The sequence below is a fragment of the Bos mutus genome, chromosome 3 (assembly GCF_027580195.1).
Source record: "Bos mutus isolate GX-2022 chromosome 3, NWIPB_WYAK_1.1, whole genome shotgun sequence".
In the NCBI taxonomy this organism is placed as follows: Eukaryota; Metazoa; Chordata; class Mammalia; order Artiodactyla; family Bovidae; genus Bos; species Bos mutus.
This window is the reverse complement of record NC_091619.1, coordinates 117221090-117239696: the sequence shown is the minus strand read 5'-3', so window position 1 is coordinate 117239696 and position 18607 is coordinate 117221090. Positions and strand designations below refer to the sequence as shown.

The 18607-nt window shown below is 64.8% G+C and overlaps 1 protein-coding gene across 1 annotated transcript; it reads right to left on the bottom strand.

Annotated features, from left to right (window-relative positions):
• Positions 1-3367: 3367 nt before the first annotated feature.
• On the bottom strand, positions 3368-13125 carry GPR35 (G protein-coupled receptor 35). Its single transcript, XM_070365551.1, is given in 4 exon segments — positions 3368-5345; positions 5347-5718; positions 12655-12874; positions 12965-13125. Coding segments are annotated over 2 exon segments (897 nt in total). The 5' UTR covers positions 5709-5718; positions 12655-12874; positions 12965-13125; the 3' UTR covers positions 3368-4810.
• Between the last annotated feature and the right edge of the window lie 5482 nt (positions 13126-18607).

The following is an 18607-nucleotide window of genomic DNA, read 5'->3' as shown; positions in this document are numbered from 1 at the left end:
CACCCTCTCTGTTGGAAGCCCTCCTGCTTCCTCCTTAGCCACGCCCCCCTCGAGTGTCCCTCGGAGTCCTGTCGTCACCCCCTCATCATGTTCAGAGTCCCCATGCTGGCCTACACCTGCCATTGCTGTCCCAACGCCCCCCGTGCCACCCTGGCCCTGGTCAATCTCCCCTTGGACCCCCCAGAGCAGCTCCCTGTCCTGACCCTCATCCAGCGTCCAGCCGGCAGCACATGGCGGGGCCCACGTGCACGGCGCTTCCCGCTCTTCTGAGGCACACCCTTCCCCACCTTCAGAGCAGCCCCTTCTCAGCCCTGCCCTCTTATCTGGCCCACTTCCCAGCCTCTCTCCTCTCCATTCGTCCATGGGGGACCCCAGAGTGCAGCCCTGTGAGGCTTTGGGTGCACATTTCAGAGTCCAGTGCCAGGCACAGGGCAGGTTTTATCTGCGCATACTGATAAACAAGTCAGCTCCATGGGCTTGTGTTCACCCTCAGGACGCAGCCTCGGAGCCAGTCAAGAGGCTCTAGCCAGCCCCCTACGTGGACAGCAGCCCATCCCCGCTCTGTGGTCTGACACCCAGCTCCCCACCACCTGCTGAGCCCCAGCGTTGCCTCCAGGGGGCAGTGGTCTCTGGACCTGGTGGGAGGGCTTGGTCTCTGGCACCTGATTCCCCAAGGGGACCAGCCCTGAAAGGTGACTCTGGGGCCCTCTGAGGCAGGGGTGAGGATGCAGCAGGCCAATGAGCCCGCCCTCCTCCAGTGAGTGTGCCACCAGCCTGAGCCCCGGGTCTCGTCTGTCCCTGGGTCTCTGTGAGGGGAGGTGCCCATGGCCAGCAGCACACGTCCTCCTGGAGTCAGAGCTGGGCCTTCGTGGCTGAGGTCAGAGGGCAGCACCAGCTGAGGAGGGTGGCTGGACCAGCTGTGCCGGGATGCTTTTCACTGCACACGGAGTGCGCTGGGACGGGGAGGCAGAGGGTCTGGCCCTCCCGGGTCACTTGCAGCTCAAGGTTGTCTTCCAAGGCGGTGCCCCTCTTCAGGAGTCCCAAGGGACCGGTGGTCAGGATTGAATCTGGTGGGGCAGACATTGTACTCTGCAGTTTCCGGGATTGGGGGCATGGAGGGCCAGGGCCCCACCTCCTCCTGTCCACCAGCTGCCGCTCTGGCCAGCAGAGAGCCCCAAGAGGAAATGGGGGCAGGGGCTGTGGCTGTGCTCTTGGCCGGCTGAGAAGCTCTGTGCTTGAGCCACAGAACGGATGGCTGCGCTTGATCTCCCTGGCACTGGAGCTGTGGTCAAGAGCACTGATGCTGCCAGCAGCCTTGGCCACCTAAACGGCTCCTCTGGTGGGCCATCTGAAGCGCCCCTGTGCCTGGCCCCAGAACAGCATGCCCGGTGCTAGCGGTGGGGGAATGGGGAGGCCTGTGCCTCCTGGCAGGAGAGGACCCTAGGGCCAGGCCGTGCTGGGAGGCCGTGGGTGGGGCACCTGCACGGGCAGAGGGGGGTTCCCACCAGCCGCGCTGACCGCCGTGCGGGTCCAGGGCCCTGCTGCACTGTGTCACAGCCAGGATGTCGATCTCCCTCAGGTTGGGGCTGGTGGCCTGGCAGGAAGGTGGGTTTGGCCTGGGGCTGTGCCCTGCCCGAGGCCTGTCTGCGCTCATTCTGCCCGAACAAATCTCCCTGTGTGTCCTGGGAGGCTGAGGTGGGACCTGGTCACCTGAGGCTGTCAGGAGCAGCTGCCCTGCGGCCCTGGCCTAGCACGAGCCCCAGGCGGCCTCCGGCCTGGACTCACAGTCCAGCTTTGTGCTGGTGCTGATCCGGCCACTCGATTCCCCGCCAGGCCCTCTGGCCGCAGTGGAGTGGACCGGTCCTGAGATCCATGGGGGTCTGGGCGTGGCAGGGTCCCGGAGCTTCCTCTCAAGCCGTGCTGATGACGCACCTGCTCCTGCAGGTGCTGGCCTAGTGGACACTCTGCAGGACCCCTTGCCAGGGGCCTCCCAGCCAGAGTGCCTCACCTCTCAGGCAGGATGCGGCCGGCTCAGCAGCAGTGGGCAGTGGCCGTTGCCTGGTTGACCACAGGAAGGAGGTTTCTGTCCAACTACGCCAGTCACGGCAGACCCAGAGCTGCAGGGAGGCAGACGGAGATGCTGGTCACCACCTGCGACGACATCGCTGCCCACGCTGCGGCCACTGTGGTCGTTCCCCAGGCGGCAGCCACAGACACCAAGGTCGACAGCCTGGGAGGGGGTGGGACGATGTGGAAGCCTCAGCGGGCTCAGGGTGGGGGTGCCCTGCTGGATGGACTTCTGGACCACAGGGGGAGGCCGCGCTGTTCTCTCCCCTCCCTTCCATCTTCCTCTCCTCCTCCCCCTCCATCTTTCTCTCCCTTCGCCCACCTCCATCTTCCCCTCCCCCTCCTCTCCCCCTCCCCCATCTTCCTCTCCCCCACCTCCATCTTCCTCTCCCCTCCCCCACCTCCGCCTTCCTCTCCCCTCCCCCACCTCCGCCTTCCTCTCCCCTCCCCCACCTCCATCATCCTCTCCCCCACCTCCATCTTCCTCTCCCCTTGCCCACCTCCATCTTCCTCTCACCTTCCCACCTCCATCTTCCTCTCCCCCTCCCCACCTCCATCATCCTCTCCCCCCCCCACCTTCATCTTCCTCTCCCCCCCACCTCCGCCTTCCTCTCCCCCCCCCCCACCTCCATCATCCTCTCCCCCACCTCCATCTTCCTCTCCCCCTCCCCACCTCCATCTTTCTCTCCCCTCCCCACCTCCATCTTCCTCTCCCCTCCCGACCTCCATCTTCCTCTCCCCTTCCCACCTCCATCTTCCTCTCCCCCTCCCACCTCCATCTTCCTCTCCCCTCCCCACCTCCATCTTCCTCTCCCCCTCCCCACCTCCATCTTCCTCTCCCCCTCCCCACCTCCATCTTCCTCTCCCCTCCCCCTCCCCCATCTTCCTCTCCCCTTCCCCATCTTCTTCTACCCCCTCCTTCTATCTTCCCCTCCCCTCCCCCACCTTCCCCCTCCCTCCCCCACCTCCATCTTTCTCTAACTCTCCCCCTCCATCTTCCTCTCCCCTCCCCACCTCCATCTTCCCCCTCCCCATCTTCCTCTCCCCTCCCCACCTCCTTCTCCCCCTCCCCATCTTCCTCTCCCCCTCCCCACCTCCATCTTTCTCTCCCCGCTCCATCTTCCTCTCCCCTTTCCCACCTCCATCTTCCTCTCCCCTTCCCCACCTTCATCTTCCTTTCCCCTCCCACCTCCATCCTCCTCTCCCCTCCCCACCTCCATCTTCCCCTCCCCTCCCCACCTCCATCTTTCTCTCCCCTCCCAATTTCAGGTGCCAGCCTGGGGCTCTCTCACAACTTGGGTCAGGGTGCCTCCTCCCCTCACCTCAGGGGTTCCACCAGGGGCCCCTCCAGACTGTGGACCTACCACCTCCTCTGCCCAGTGGGATAGGGGCCCCAGCCCTGGAGCAGTGGCACCCTGCCAGGCAGGGGGTCTTTGGCGGCCTTTTCTGAGCCTCTCCAGCCAAGGCTTCATCAGATCAGCTCAGGACCTTTGCTGGTCCACCCCTCCACCCTATTACCCCATCGGCCCCGGACCACATGACTCCTGGGAGGCACTCCTCCCGTAGCCCTGGGTGTGGGGCCCCAAACTCCTCTGGCTGGAAGAGCTGGTCCTGGTCCTTCCTCGAGAACCCCTGATCTCCGCCCGCTCTCGAGGACCCTCTAAAGGGCCAGAAGGGGTCCCAGGCTGGCCCTTGGGGTTCCCGGGTGGCAGGAGAGCAGGAGGGACCTGGGCCTGGGGGAGAGCAGGCTGAGCCATCACCTGTCTGTCTGTCAGTCTCTCTGCCCCTCCTCCCGGCTCTGCCCTCGTGCTCTCTCCTCGTTCCCTGGAGGCTCCTTCTGTCTCACTCTGCTAACCGTCTTCCTCACTCTCGTCCTGTCCCCGTCACTGTCCCCCCTTTCTTCCTTCCACACTACCCACCCCTGAGCTCTCACCCCTGTTCTCTCTTGCTTTCTCCCCATCTGTCTCTCCTTCTCTCCCATCTCTCACTTTTTCTCTGTCCCAGAGACTGTCTCTGTCTACAGCAGCTCCTAACACCCAGGCTGAGGCCTTAGATGGCTCCTGGGACTCCTCCACTTCTGGCCCTTGTAGATGCCGTGTCACCTGCTGACACAGAAGTTAACTGTCTCCCCACCTCTCCCTACACCTGAACTTGGAGCTCAGGACCAGCTGCTCACACTCAGGCCTGGGCCAGGCCTGGGACCGACAAGGCAGCTGAGGACCAGCCCTCCCTGGCGGCAGCCCCCGAGATGATGGGGAGTGGGCCAGGGTGGGAAGCAGCTGGCAGGGCCCGTGGAGAGCCCCCAAGTGGAAAGCCCTAGAAAGCCACCTGGGAGACGCCCCAGGCGCTCCACCTCCCACTACGCGGCCGTGGGTGGCACAGAGCCCCAGCGGAGCCCTTTATTCTGGCCCCTGTGGGGCAGTAGCAGAAGACTGGCCATCAGAGCCTCAGGCACCCGGCAGACACCCCCGTCCCAGTGCCCCAGGTGTGCCAGGCTCTGGACACAGCAGGGTCCCTGGGCTTGGCCCTGCTCAGGCCCCATTCCTCCTGTGCCCATCCTGTCCCTCTTCTGCCCCGGGGGTGGGGGTGTTGCCTCCCCAGGCTCCATGCCCAGGTTGTCCTGCTGAGTTGAGCCTCCTGAGAGTGTCCACAGCCCACGGCCCACAGCGAGTTCAGGACAGATCGTGGGGCTCCTTGTCTCTGGTCACTGTTCCCCCTGGGAGGGGAGCCCATGGCTCACCTCCTAGGTCAGGGTCATGGTCACACTGTCCTTGCTCTTGTGGGCCTTGGCTCTGGGGGATGTGGTTGACACAGACGCCTCCTGGAACTCCTTGGCCATGAAGTAGTAGCAGATGGCATCTAGGCAGCAGTTGGCGTCTGAGAGTCTGCTCGTGATCTGCATGGCCACCTTAATGGCGCAGGTCTGCAGGCCCAGGGCCACGCGCATGGTCAGCACCATGTGGAAGGGCAGGAAGCAGACCACGAAGACGGCCAGGTTCGCCAGGACCATGCGAGAGGCTTTCTGCGTGGCTTCCGCCTGGCCCGGGTTAGCCTCGGGCCTCTGGGTCAGGGCGGTCACCACCTGCAGAGAGCAGAAGACCAGCACGGCCAGCGGCAGGTAGAAGCCCAGCAGCGAGAAGACCCCGGTGTAGGTGCTCCGCCCGGAGCGGACGGCGAAGCAGAAGCCACCGTCCTGCACGTCCAGGAACCAGCGGAGCACCAGGGAGCCGAGGACCACGGCCCAGAGCGCGGTGCACACAGCCGCGGCCCGGCCGGGAGCGGAGCCTGCGGGCACGCAGCGGGTGCCGCACGGCCACGTAGCGGTCCACGGCGATGGCCGTGACCAGGCTGATGCTCATGTACCTGTTGAGCAGGTAGACGGCCTGGGAGATCTGGCAGAGCGGCGTGTCCTTGGAGGTCTGCTTCTGGAAGTACAGGAAGGAGGGCAGGGCGCAGAGCAGGCAGAGGTCGGCCACGGCCAGGTTGGCCATGTAGATGCGGGTCTCTGTCCACCGCGGCAGGCGCCAGCACAGCACCCAGAGCGCCAGGCCGTTGAGCAGCAGGCCGAGCGCCAGGAGCCCGCCCATGTACGTGTAATAGACTGGGTTGGCATCCCAGGAGCTGCAGTTGCTGCTGTTCATGATCCCGGGGCTGCAGAAGGGGAGCAGGGTGTGAGATGGGTAGGCCAGCCGGGGGAGTCTGACCACCCCCACCTCAAGAACCCCAAGTTCACCTGCCCAAGGACACCCCAAGAAGCCCCGAGGCACCCTCTAGGCCATCTGTGGGAAACCAAGGCCTTCCGAGGCCCGTGGGCCTGAGATGGCTCAGGGAGCCAGCCTGGGGCTGGACCCAGGTCCCTGTGCCTGAGCCTGCCTCTGCAGGGACCTGCTGGCTGCCGGGCAGAAAGGACACCCCCAGCCCCAGCCACGCCAGCTCCACCCGCTCTCAGACCCCAGGGGCCCCACTCCACCAGCTCTCAGTATGGGGACCCAGGGGTGGCCAGCCTCACCCCAGCCCAGTGCCATGCTCACCAGGGGAGGCTCAGAGGCAACTGCGAGACAGGGATCCCAGGAGCCCTGGAGTCTGAAAGCGGGTAGACTGAGGGGCCCGTGGGGTCCCAGCGTGGCTCACTGCCCCCCTGCATGTCTTCCGCAAACCTGGCTGCAGGAGGCACCCGCGTCTGACGCACTCCTGCACCTCAGCAGGGCGGGCATCTCTCGACCAGGCCCTTCCTGGCTACTGAGGTCCAGGGCAGCAGGGGCCACAGCTCGGGCCTCCAGAGAAGTCCAGCCCCCCTCTCTCTCCTGTGCTGTGTCCTCTTGCTGGGGGGATGGTGGCTGGGTGCTCTGGTTCCCAGCCTCCCTCCCTCCTCCCCTCCGAGAGCCTCCCCGGCTGCCCTCAGGCCCACCTAGCCTGGCCTGATGCCCCACCTGGTTCGAGAGTCCCCTTGAGTTCCCCGTGGTCAGGGCTGCCCTGTGGTTCTGGCGGCCTTGGGGTGTTGCTGGGTGACCTCCACCCAGTCGTTGTCAGAAGCTCCCACACGGCCTCACCCTCCACACCTCTCGCTTCCCTGCGCACGCTCCATGACAGCCCAGGACTGCCAGGACCAGCTCACCAGCCTGGGGATGGACTTGGTCAGAGGTCTGATGTTCCTGGTGTGGCACCCTGAGCTGGGTGGCACCCGGAGGCATGGGTGTCAGACGTGTGGGACCATGGAGCAGGCCTGTGTGAGTGGCAGGCACCCTTCGGACCCCCTCCCACCCCTCACCTTGCTTCCTCTGGCTGGAAGGGCCTGGAGGGGTGGGGGGAGAGGCCTTCCTTCCTCCATGAGCACCGGGCCCCCTGGGGGCTCCCTGACCTTCAGGCGAGGTCGAGAAGGGGGTTCAGTCCGTCGGGGGGTGGAGTCTGCTCCCCTGCCCCCGCTCACACACAGGAAGGGAAGAAACATCCAGAGGCGGGGGTATCAGGCTCACGGTGCCGGGGGTGGGAGTGGGCGCTCATTGCCTGAGACACAGCCCCCTGGGAGTGTCCAGGCCACAGTCCATTAGGGGAGCTGGAGCACAGACCGCAGCGAGTAGCGGCGGAAATATTCCACCAATTGTCCCGGTGAATCCCTTCTGAATTTTAAGTGCCCATTTGCCAGCAATTCAAGCTTCACGAATGCTTCCGACGTGTGTGAAACCTCTCTCCTCATGTTTGAAGGACTGCGCTTGTTCACCCCTTGTTCTGTGGCCCCAGGCCCGTGCCATGCGGCTCCCCAGACTCCAGAACCCACTGGGGCAACTGCTGGGGTCCTCCCTGCCTGCCTGTCTGCCCCTGGCCCAGAACACCCGAGCCTGCTGGGAGCACGGGGTGATTCTGCCACATGTGCGCCTCCGGGCTGTCTCCCCACCCAGGCGGGGTCCAGGACGGCCCCTCGCTACTTGGGGCAGTGAGGCCTGCTGCAGCGGTCACCCAGGCGCTGCCCGGGACGGCAGGGGGAGGCAGGCCTGTCCCTCACGGGATGCCCTGCACCCGGACGGCTGTCTCGGGGCTGTGTCCTGCTCCACACTCGTGGGTGTGTTAACTTTCAGTTAACAGCCTCGTGTGGCCCAATATTTGGAGAGAGCAAGTTAAAAAAGCTAGCTGCCATCTTTACGTTTTCCCCTTTATAATGACTGATAACTTTCAGGGAGAAGGACATCAACTCTGCGAGATTATCAGGGTGCACGCGAGCCTTGCAGGAAATGCCCTGCTCGTGGGGCCTCTCCCTGGGGGTGGAAAAGGTTTGGGGGGGTCAAGTCCCATGGTCCAGCTCAAACAGCATGGGGTTCCCAGAAGCCATGACAACCCACTCAGGTCCTGCCTACCCCAGGCGAGGGCGCGGGGCCCCTGGGCAGGGGTGGGCGGCGGCTGGGGCTCAGAGAGCTCAGCTATGGGGGCACCGCCACTTCCTGCTGGGGGAGGCGGCCCCTGGAGAAGGGCGGCACCCCAGAGGCTCCGCTTCCTGCTCCCACCGTGGTGGCGGGTCAGTCCGCTCCCCCAGCGGGGTGGGAAGCCACCCTCGCTGCGGCGCTGAGGTGCCTTTGTCAGTCCCACACCCTAAGTGGGATCTGGGGCAGAGAGTGGACTGCTGACCCCCGTTGTCTGGGCGCCGAGGAGTCCTCTGGAGCTGGGAGCCCAACTTAGAAATAGCCCAGGACCTGGGACAGGTTTCACAAAGCCGCGTTCACTGTGCTAGGGCCCCCCTCAGACCCCTCCCTTCTAGCTTCAGACACTGGTCTCAGCCCACGAGAGACTTCAGAGACTCGAGTGAGGGGGACCAGGCCCCAGGAGTCACCCCAAGTTCCTCTGCATCGCTGCCCATGAGGGACGTCCCGGTGCCAGACCATCAGCCCCTACAGGATTCTCCTACAGGTTACCCGCCGAGGTTCAGAACCCTGGCACAGCCTTCGCCTGCTGAGACCCCCTCACCCTCACCCTCTGAGACGCCCTCACCCTCACCCCTGAGACCCCGTCATGGCCCTCACCCTCTGAGACCCCATCACCCTTACCCTTTGAGACCCTGTCACGGCCCTCACCCCTGAGACCCCGTCACCCTCACCCCTGAGACCCCCTCACCCTCACACTCTGAGACCCCCTCACCCTCACCCCTGAGACCCCGTCACGGCCCTCACCCTCTGAGACCCCCTCACCTTCACCCTCTGAGACCCCGTCACCCTCACCCCTGAGACCCCGTCACGGCCCTCACCCTCTGAGACCCCCTCACCTTCACCCTCTGAGACCCCGTCACCCTCAACCCTGAGACCCCGTCACGGCCCTCACCCCTGAGACCCCCTCATCCTCACCCCTGAGTCCCTGTCAAGGCCCTCACCCTCTGAGACCCCGTCACGGCCCTCACCCCTGAGACCCCATCACAGCCCTCACTCCTGAGACCCCCTCACCCTCACCCCTGAGACCCTATCACGGCCCTCACCCTCTGAGATCCTGTTACAGCCTTCACCCTCTGAGACCCCGTCACGGCCCTCACCCGAGACCCCGTCACGGCCCTCACCCTCTGAGACCCCGTCACGGCCCTCACCCCTGAGACCCCATCACGGCCCTCACCCTCTGAGACCCTGTCACGGCCCTCACCCTCTGAGACCCCATCACCCTTACCCTTTGAGACCCCGTCATGGCCCTCACCCCTGAGACCCCGTCACCCTCACCCTCTAAGACCCCATCACCCTCACCCCTGAGACCCTGTCACGGCCCTCACCCTCTGAGATCCTGTTACAGCCCTCACCCTTTGAGACCCCGTCACGGCCCTCACCCCTGAGACCCCATCACGGCCCTCACCCTCTGAGACCCCATCACGGCCCTCACCCTCTGAGACCCTGTCACGGCCCTTACCCTTTGAGACCCCGTCACGGCCCTCACCCCTGAGACCCCATCACGGCCCTCACCCTCTGAGACCCTGTTACAGCCCTCACCCTCTGAGACCCCATCACGGCCCTCACCCTCTGAGACCCTGTCACGGCCCTCACCTTCTGAGACCCCGTCACGGCCCTCACCCTCTGAGACCCCCTCACCCTCACCCTCTGAGACCCCGTCACCCTCACCCTCTGAGACCACATCACGGCCCTCACCCTCTGAGACCCCCTCACCCTCACCCTCTGAGACCCCCTCACCCTCACCCTCTGAGACCCCGTCACCCTCACCCTCTGAGACCCCGTCACCCTCACCCTCTGAGACCCCGTCACGGCCCTCACCCTCTGAGACCCCATCACCCTCACCCTCTGAGACCCCGTCACGGCCCTCACCCTCTGAGACCCCATCACCCTTACCCTTTGAGACCCTGTCATGGCTCTCACCCCTGAGACCCCGTCACCGTCACCCTCACCCTCTAAGGCCCCATCACCCTCACCCCTGAGACCCTATCACGGCCCTCACCCTCTGAGATCCTGTTACAGCCCTCACCCTCTGAGACCCTGTCACGGCCCTCACCCTCTGAGATCCTGTCACGGCCCTCACCCTCTGAGACCCTGTCACCGTCACCCTCTGAGACGCTGTTACAGCCCTCACCCTCTGAGATCCTGTTATAGCCCTCACCCTCTGAGACCCTGTCACGGCCCTCACCCTCTGAGACCCCGTCACGGCCCTCACCCTCTGAGACCCTGTCACCGTCACCCTCTGAGACGCTGTTACAGCCCTCACCCTCTGAGATCCTGTTACAGCCCTCACCCTCTGAGACCCCGTCACCCTCACCCCTGAGACCCCGTCACGGCCCTCACCCTCTGAGACCCTGTCACCGTCACCCTCTGAGACGCCGTTACAGCCCTCACCCTCTGAGACCCCCGGCCCCTGCAGGCACTGACCTGACTCGCTGGTTCCCTCCTGAGCTGCTGACGCCTCGACAGGTCCTGCCGAAGGGCTGGTGGGGAAGCGGGGCCGGGTGAGCCGGGTCCCCGCACCGTCCTGACTGCACCCTCAGCGCTGGCAGGCAGTGGGCGGGCTGATGGCAGTGACAGCCCGTGGGGCTCCCCACCGCCTGTGCCAGCCCAGACCAAGGCTGCCTGGGGGACTCCTGGGAGAGGAAGTGGGAGGCCAGCGGCCGCCTCTGTTGACACCCCAGAGAAGCAGTGGTCTTTCTGGAGACAGCAGAGCCAGAGGTCGAGACCTCCCGTGGTGCAGAGGCACCTTCCCCGTCATCTCCCGGGCGGGGCCCCTGTGTCTGCGGTCAGTGCCCCCACCCTCCCCCGCGTCCTGGCAGGAAGGCCCTGCACCTTCGCACGCACAGCAGCATAGCACAGCCCACTCCGGGTGGGCTTCCTGCTGCTCTGCTCCAGTGCCTGACTCCCCCCGCCCCTCCACCAGCTAGCCTCCTCACCGCCCCTCTGCAGAAGCTGTCCTTGCAGACCACCCCCTCCCCTTCTAGAATGTTCTCTCTGTGGCTCCTCCAGGCCCTCCTGGAGTTGTGTTCCCTCCCCTCTGAGCTCAGGGCCCCAGACCCTGCTCAAAGGGACCGCTCCGCCCTCCCCTTGCATCTGAGGACAGCGCCTTGTCCCCTCGGCTTGGGCCATCCGCACCTGACCTCAGTACCTCTCCCTGCATGGCCTGCGAGGGGCTGGGGCAAGTTCGACCCCACCCTGCCCGTTTCCACAGGCAGAACCTAGGGCTCCATGAAGGGGACTGGCTGGCCTCCTGACTCGGGAACCAGGGACCCTGCCCTGAGGAGGGGATTGGGCTCACCCTGCAGACCAGGCTGGAGGGTCCCACTGGCTCCTCCCCTACCGTCCCTCCTCTCTGACCATCTCCTCCCCACCAGCCCCCAGCCTCCACAGCCCTCCGCGCCCCTCTGCAACCTGGCGTTCAGCCATAGACCTTCTCCTGAATTTTTCCCTTGCCCTGGTCCTGGCTTGTGGCCGGGACCCCTCCTGCTCCTGCACAGGGCAGGGCCTCACAAGTCCCATTCACGGGTCAGCAGGGCCCAGCGGAGGAATCAACTGGGTGGCCAGCGCCTGGGAACAAGCAGAGTCTTGGCCAGAGCAGACGCGTGTAAACATGAGTGGCTGCGGCCTGGAGTGGGGTGCAGCCCCCCCGCCGCCCCACCCCACAGCCCTTCCCTCCACTGGCCCTGCAGCCGACTCACCATCCCCCCACCGTGGAGGGAGGGCAGGGCTGGGTCCTTTCCTCCAGGTCCACTGGGTTCCCTGGGGTCCAAGAGGGCTGGCCCCACCAGGCTGGCTTCAGAGTCCAGACCAGACCCATTCCCGCTGCCGGGTGGGCTCAGAGCCCTAAGGCGCCCTCTGCAGAGCAGGGCAGGCAGGGCCCCGCGGCCCTGCTGCTGCTGCAACCTCAGGCTCAGACAGGGCTCCGTCTCCGAGGTCCCCACCCTCACTGCTCAGCGCCCCTGGCCCCAGCACCCACCTCTCCTGCTTCACACCTGCCCGAGAGCCTGTGTGGCAGCCTGTGGAGGGTAGGGGTCCAAATGCGGGACTGAAGGCAGGGGGCTCCTTCTGCCCTGGGGTCTTGGCCCTTCACCCCTTGGAATAGTTGGAGTTTGAGAGAAAATACTGCTGGCAATGCTGCAGGAGGTTGGCATCCCTGCCCTGTCCAGATGAACCTCTTCCAGGGAAGTGCCCGGGAGGCGGGGTCGCTCCCTAGGAGGCTGCTGGGTGTGCCCAGGGCCCCCATCCCCATCCCCATGCTTGGCCCTGGGAACCGCGCTGCCTCCAGGACCCCTTTCCTCCACCACCGCCACCCCCAGTCTCCTCACCTGGGGTGGGAGGGGTGTCCCCGCCATCAGGGGCCAGAGGCGGGGGACTCCTGGCCCAGGTCCAGGAGTCCTGAGACCCGCCCAGAATGAGGGCAAAGGACCCTGAGGACACCCAGGTGGGATGTCACGAGCCTCGCAGTGTGGCCACTGGCCGAGGGCCTTCACGCCTCAGCGGTCCTCCCCAGGGCTCCGTGACTGTGTGCCCACTCTGGCCTGGCTCTACACTGGTCTGCCCCCTTCCGTGCCCACCTAGCTGCCTCACTCGTGGGCACCACACTGGATACGGCTGGCAGGGCGTTGGGGAGATGGCCCTGGGGGACGCACCCGGCACAGGGGGAGCCTACACTCACCTCGTGGGGTTCACGGAGGGCAGGTCAGGACGGGAGGCTTCCAGAAGGAGGCAGCCCTGAAGCCGGACCCGGGAGGTGGGCGGAGCGGAGTGGGGAAGGGCTTCCTGCAAGATGGAAGGGCGGGAGCCGCGGTGCCTCTGCGCTGGAAGGCGAGGCTGGAGGCGGGGCGGGCCGGCCTCGCTTTCACAATCTGGGCACAGCTGGGCGGAGGGGGGCAGCGCTGTTCGCGGGGAGACGTGGCCACTAGTGTGGGCGCAGGGGCTCCCGTCACCGCCCACCGCAGCCTGAGGCAAAGGAGCGCTGGTCCTACCGGCCGCCTTGTCTGACACTGCTTCTCCGCTGCTCCTGGACCTTGCCTTGTCTCCGATGTATTGCACGGGAAGACAGTTTACCCTGATTACTGACCGCGGGCCCTTAGATGTAGGGGTGGGGGCAGCACCTCGCTGGCCTCGCCCAGCCCCAGCCCTGCCCCAGTCACCTCGGGGAGGGGGCCGAGGGCACCCCGGGGGCCGGGCCTCTGGGCCTCAGGCTCAGCCTTCTGTTGCTGCCAGCACTTTCTGTTCCCCTCTTCTCAAAACCGGGCTGGGAAACACCCCCGCCACCACCGCTGGTCTGGCCCCAAACCGGCCTGGGGCCTGTTATTCGCCTGCTGTCACTGTAGTGGGCAAGGCAGGGGTGACTATGGGACACCACTCGGGGGGTGGAGGAGGAGGGGGGACACCCGTGGAGGCTGCCGGGGGTGGGGACACTGCTGGGGGAAGAGACGGGAGGGGAGGGCATGCAGCTCGTCCCACCCACGACTGACACAACGCACAGCTCCCCCCACCCCGGGCTCACCCCTCACCCCTGGGACCATCCTCACTCCAGGCTCAGCCCTCACCCTCACCCCACCCCAGGCTCAGCCCTCACCCCTGGGGGCCATCCTCACCTGACCCCGGCCTCATCCCTGGGACCATCCTCACCCCAGGCTCAGCCCTCACCCCTGAGGACCATCCTCACCCCAGGCTCACCCCTCACCCCTGGGGACCATCCTCACCCCACCCCAGGCTCACCCTTAACCTCAGGGGCCATCCTCACCCCAGGCTCACCCCTCACCCCTGGGGACCATCCTCACCCCAGGCTCACCCCTCACCCCTGAGGACCATCCTCACCCCAGGCTCACCCCTCACCCCTGGGGACCATCCTCACCCCAGGCTTAGCCCTCACCCCTGAGGACCATCCTCACCCCAGGCTCACCCCTCACCCCCGGGGGCCATCCTCACCCCACCCCAGGCTCACCCTTAACCTCAGGGGCCATCCTCACCCCAGGCTCACCCCTCACCCCTGAGGACCATCCTCACCCCAGGCTCACCCCTCACTCCCGGGGGCCATCCTCACCCCACCCCAGGCTCACCCTTAACCTCAGGGGCCATCCTCACCCCAGGCTCACCCCTCACCCCTGAGGACCATCCTCACCCCAGGCTCAGCCCTCACCCCTGGGGGACCATCCTCACCCCACCCCAGGCTCACCACCCACCCCTTGGGACCATCCTCCCCGCCACCTCACAGGAAAATGAGGCCCCATCTTGAGGAAACACCATTGAACTCTACCCCAGACCTGAAGACGGCAGGCCCTGTTCCCCTGGGCTGTCTGCCCCCCCGACACTGTCCTGAGCCGCCAGGCCGGCCTCAGGGACCCGAGGAAGGCAGGGTACTGGACTCTTTCCAGCCAGGCTGCTCGCTCGCCCCTCCTCCCTGGGGTCCCCCCACGGCAGCCGCTCCACCTCCAGGCGCGTCCCTCTGGGGGTCTGGGCCCTCCATTGGCTGTTTCTTCCTGGACTCGCACCCTCCATCTTCCTGCAGGCCGGTCCCTCATGAAGGGGAAGTTGGATGAGCCCAGCTCTGCCTCCAGCCCCCCAAGGGACCCCGCAGGCCTGAGCTGTCGAGAGCCACCTGGGGACGGTGTCCCCTGTGAGTGGACGGCGGGGAACAGCCAGCATGGGCAGGGGCCGGGGGCCGGCTTCTGTCCTTGGGCCCATCACCGTGCCTTGGCTGGACTCCTGCCTGCTGGACGCTCACTCCCGAGTCACCGGCTGAGGTGACACAGGGGACAGGACTCTGCTGTAAGATCAGGTGGCCTCGGTCCCCGTGGGGCAGGCTGCCTGGGCGTCTCTGTACTAGACCCGCTATTTTGACATACAGTTGAACTTTTCCACAAAACAAGTTTATAAAAATGGAGAAGCGGTGTGCAGCGGGGGTCGGCAGTGGGTGGGCGGTGAACTGGCCCCTCAGCCCCGGGATGTGGCTGCCTGGCTGCAGCTCTTTGGTGTGACACGCCCTCCCTCCACTCGAGACTTGTCCTGTGTGAGGCTCACCCTGCCACCACCGCAGGCCCTCGGATGTGACCTGTGACTCATCTCCACGCACTGACCACCGGCCTATCAGATGGGACTGCCGCGGAAGTGGTTGAGGGGCAGGGAGAGCCAAGGCCTCAACCCGACCGTGGGGGTGGAGGGCCGGGGACGGGCACAGCCCCAGCAGCTCTGCCACCCGCCTCCTCGCCTCCTCGGTGAGAAGTGCAGGGCGCCAGGGACCCCGCCTCCCACTCCGCCCCCACCGGGCTGGGGGCAGGGACCCCCACGGCCGGTGCCGGGGGCCCTCCCAGGAACCCTCCAGCCCCTGCAGCGGCCGCCTCCACCGCTCCAGGAAGCACTCTGCGGCCTGAAGCCTGCCTGCTCAACCGCCCGCCCCACACTGTCCATCGTTCAGCACCTGTGGCTGAGCGGGGAGCAGGCTGGGGGCCAGAGAGCAGGACCTGGCTGTGCCCGGGGCGGGCTATTCCCACACAGGCTCCTGCTCAGGCTCCCGCTCCAGGGGCGGAGTCCGGGGAACACAGCCAGGCCCAGGGGAGCAACCAGGCTCGGGAAGGCCGTGGAGGATGCGCAGCCACGCTGCCTGCCCGCTCGGGGCCTCTGGCTTGCACTGCGCCCTGGGCCCTCCTGCCGGTGAGCCCACGAGGGGCAGGTGCTGAGGGGCCCAGGGACGACCGCTCTGTTTCCAGAAAGGAGCCGCCACCCGGCAGCGGAGCCCGCGGTCCTCTGGTCAGACGACCAGCGCACCAGACGCCCTCCAGGCTCTGGACTGCCGCTGCGCCTGTGACCGCCGCTCAGGCCAGGGGCCTGGTGGCCAGAGGGCACATGTCCAGGGCGCGTACTCCCAGTCCTGCGCCCGGGGCGGGCAGCCCTGCGCTCTTACCACACGCTTCCCCGAGGCCCCCAGGCCCCTCGTGCTTCCAGGCAGACCCCCTCAGCCCTACTGTCCTCTGTAGCCCCTGCCACAGCCCTTCGCCCTGGACCCCAGGGTGCCCGAGAGAGGCCGAGCCAAGCATGCCCAGTCCTTTCCCAGCTGGGGGGCTTGTCCCAGGGAGAGAAACCGCACAGCTGGGGCCCCTGAGCGGTTGTGAGGCTCTGCTGGCCTGGCCTGGCTGCCCCCAGGGTCACCTCCGGCTCCCCCTTGGGGAGTAGTTGGGCCTGAGAGGTGGACCTGTCGTTCTGGCCCACAGAATCGGACCCACAGGCTGGGCAGGGGGGCCCCGGGCTTCCCAGTGCCTGGTCCTTGCACCCCATCCCGCCAACAGTAGCGTTACTCAGGGGCCAGGGCCAGGGGCAGCTCTCCTCCTGCAAACCCACCTCAGACGCCACGGGCAGGCAGAGCCCAGACGGGGACACGTGAGCACCACCCCGCCTCCCTGGCCTGGCTGGGCTGAGGCAGAGGTGCCCGGCGGCTCATGGGGCCTCCTCCAGGGTGGCTGCCAGGCTGCCCGCTCTGCCTCCTGCTCTGAAGCCTGGGATCCCCCACAGCCCCCCACAGTGGTGAGGAGCTGGTATGGCTGGCCGCAGGTTCCTGCCTCCCCCAGGGCCTCCTTCCCCTTTCTCTGCCTGGGGTTTGTCTGCCTGGAAGGACCACGGCCCCACACCAGCCCCCCTCCTGGGGACACCGCCTCCCTGTGGCCTCCGACCACCAGCACCCGCCTGGTCTCGGGCCTCCCTTCCCAGCAGAGATGGCCATCTGGGCCTGCCCCGTCCAGGCAGCCCCTGCCCACTCTCTGCCCCCCTTCCTCTCCAGGCACCCACTCCCTGCAGGGGTCCCTGCAGCCCGACAGCGGCTCCCAGGCCCTGCTCCCCGGTGGCAACCTCAGGCTGGGGAGTCTGGTGGGCAGAGAGCAGGCATGTGCCTCACACATGTCATCCTCACCTTGAAGTCAGCAACCAGGTTCAGAGCACCCCGGGGCTCTGTCTGTCCACGAGGGGGTCCTCCGCCCCTGCCCCCAAGGGCAGGCGGCCTCCAGTTCAGGCTGGTATGAGCCAGTCTGTCTGGGGAGAGCCCAACTTGATCAGCACCCCAGAGATGCTGAGGCAGGAGGCCCTCTGGAGGGTGGGCAAGATGCCGACCGGTAGAGCGACAGCTGGACGGTTCACAGAGAAGGAGGTGGAAACGGCTCGAAAGAGGGCCCTCAGTGTGTAGGGAGCGGGAGCCCTGTCTCCCGTCAGGTGGGCCAGAGCCAAGTCTGACAACCACCCATGGGGGGAGGACACCCTTGGACACTCTCCTCTGACCTCTAACCCCCCGGAGGGGCACTGGGCAGCATCCAGCTTTGACCCCATAACCCCACCTCTGGGAATCTCCTCCACGGATGGATGGCGGACCTAGGGAGAGGGTGCAGGAGAGGCTGACCTGCAGTGCTGCAGGGCAGCGACAGCCTGGACCCCGCTCAGACAGCTGTCCACGGGCCTGGGTGGTGTGGCGTCTGTCCCGTCCCCACCACGCAGAACTGGGCAGTTGCAAAAAGGGAAGAGAAATGTCTTTGTAGACGAGTGTACGGTTGTCTCCAGGATATACAGCAAGTGAAGAAAGGATGCTGATGCTCATGTATTTATGCAGGAGCAGAAGGCTGTGTTTTCACAGATGGGAGAGTAAGCCATAGCATTTGTTTAAAATTAAATTGCTACCCACAGGGACTAGGCAGAAAAGAGGCGAAGGCGGAGAGGGGTCGAAACTGGACCTCGGTGAATATTTTGTTTGTAGATTTGGCTTTGGAACCAGGTAAATATTTATGCAATTACCAAATTAAATTACATTATATTTTAAAAGGGATTCTTGAACTTGAAAGCAAGGTGAAGACAATTAATTTGCAAGATCAGTTGGTAGCATAACCCTACCAAATTCTTCCAAGTGATTTTAAAATCCAGTATTTCGATTGTACATCCTTACAACCTGACAACAAAGAGAATGGCTAAAACGTTCCATTGTGTGTAATCACCTTCCAACTATTTTAAAGACACTGTTTTTCCTGTACGTCTGTGTAACTCAATGATTTTTGTAAAAGTGCATCTTAAATTATTTTCAGTAACCATGTTGTTGATACGAGTGTGAGGTTTTTATTTTGAGACTGTTGTGCTATGGGATAAAGCAAGTGAATAATTGTGTTGGGTATTGTTGAGACGTCCGCTGTAGGATAAAGGTGTATCATCAATAAAACTTAGTGAAAACCAAGCAGATCTGGGGCTTCCCTGGTGGCCTAGTAGTAGACAGTCCACCTGCCAGGCAGGAGACACAGGTTCGATCCCTGGTCTGGGAGAATCCCAGGTGCCTCGGAGCAATGGAGCCTGTGTGCTGCAAACATTGAGCCTGATCTCTAGAGCCGGGGAGCCACAACTCCCAAAGCCCATGCACCACAAAGCCCGTGCTCCGAAAAAATAAACCATCGTAACGAAGCCCACGCTCCATACCGGAGGGTAGACCCACTCGCCACAGCTAGAGAAAAGCCTGTGCAGCTGTGACGACCCAGGACAGCCAAAAACAAACAAGGACAAAAATCTACTTGAAAAAGAAAAAAAGCCAGCAGGCCTGAATTTGAGTGAAGAGTATTGGTTTGTACTCGAACTGTGTCTTATCTTAAAGATAAAGCTTCTTG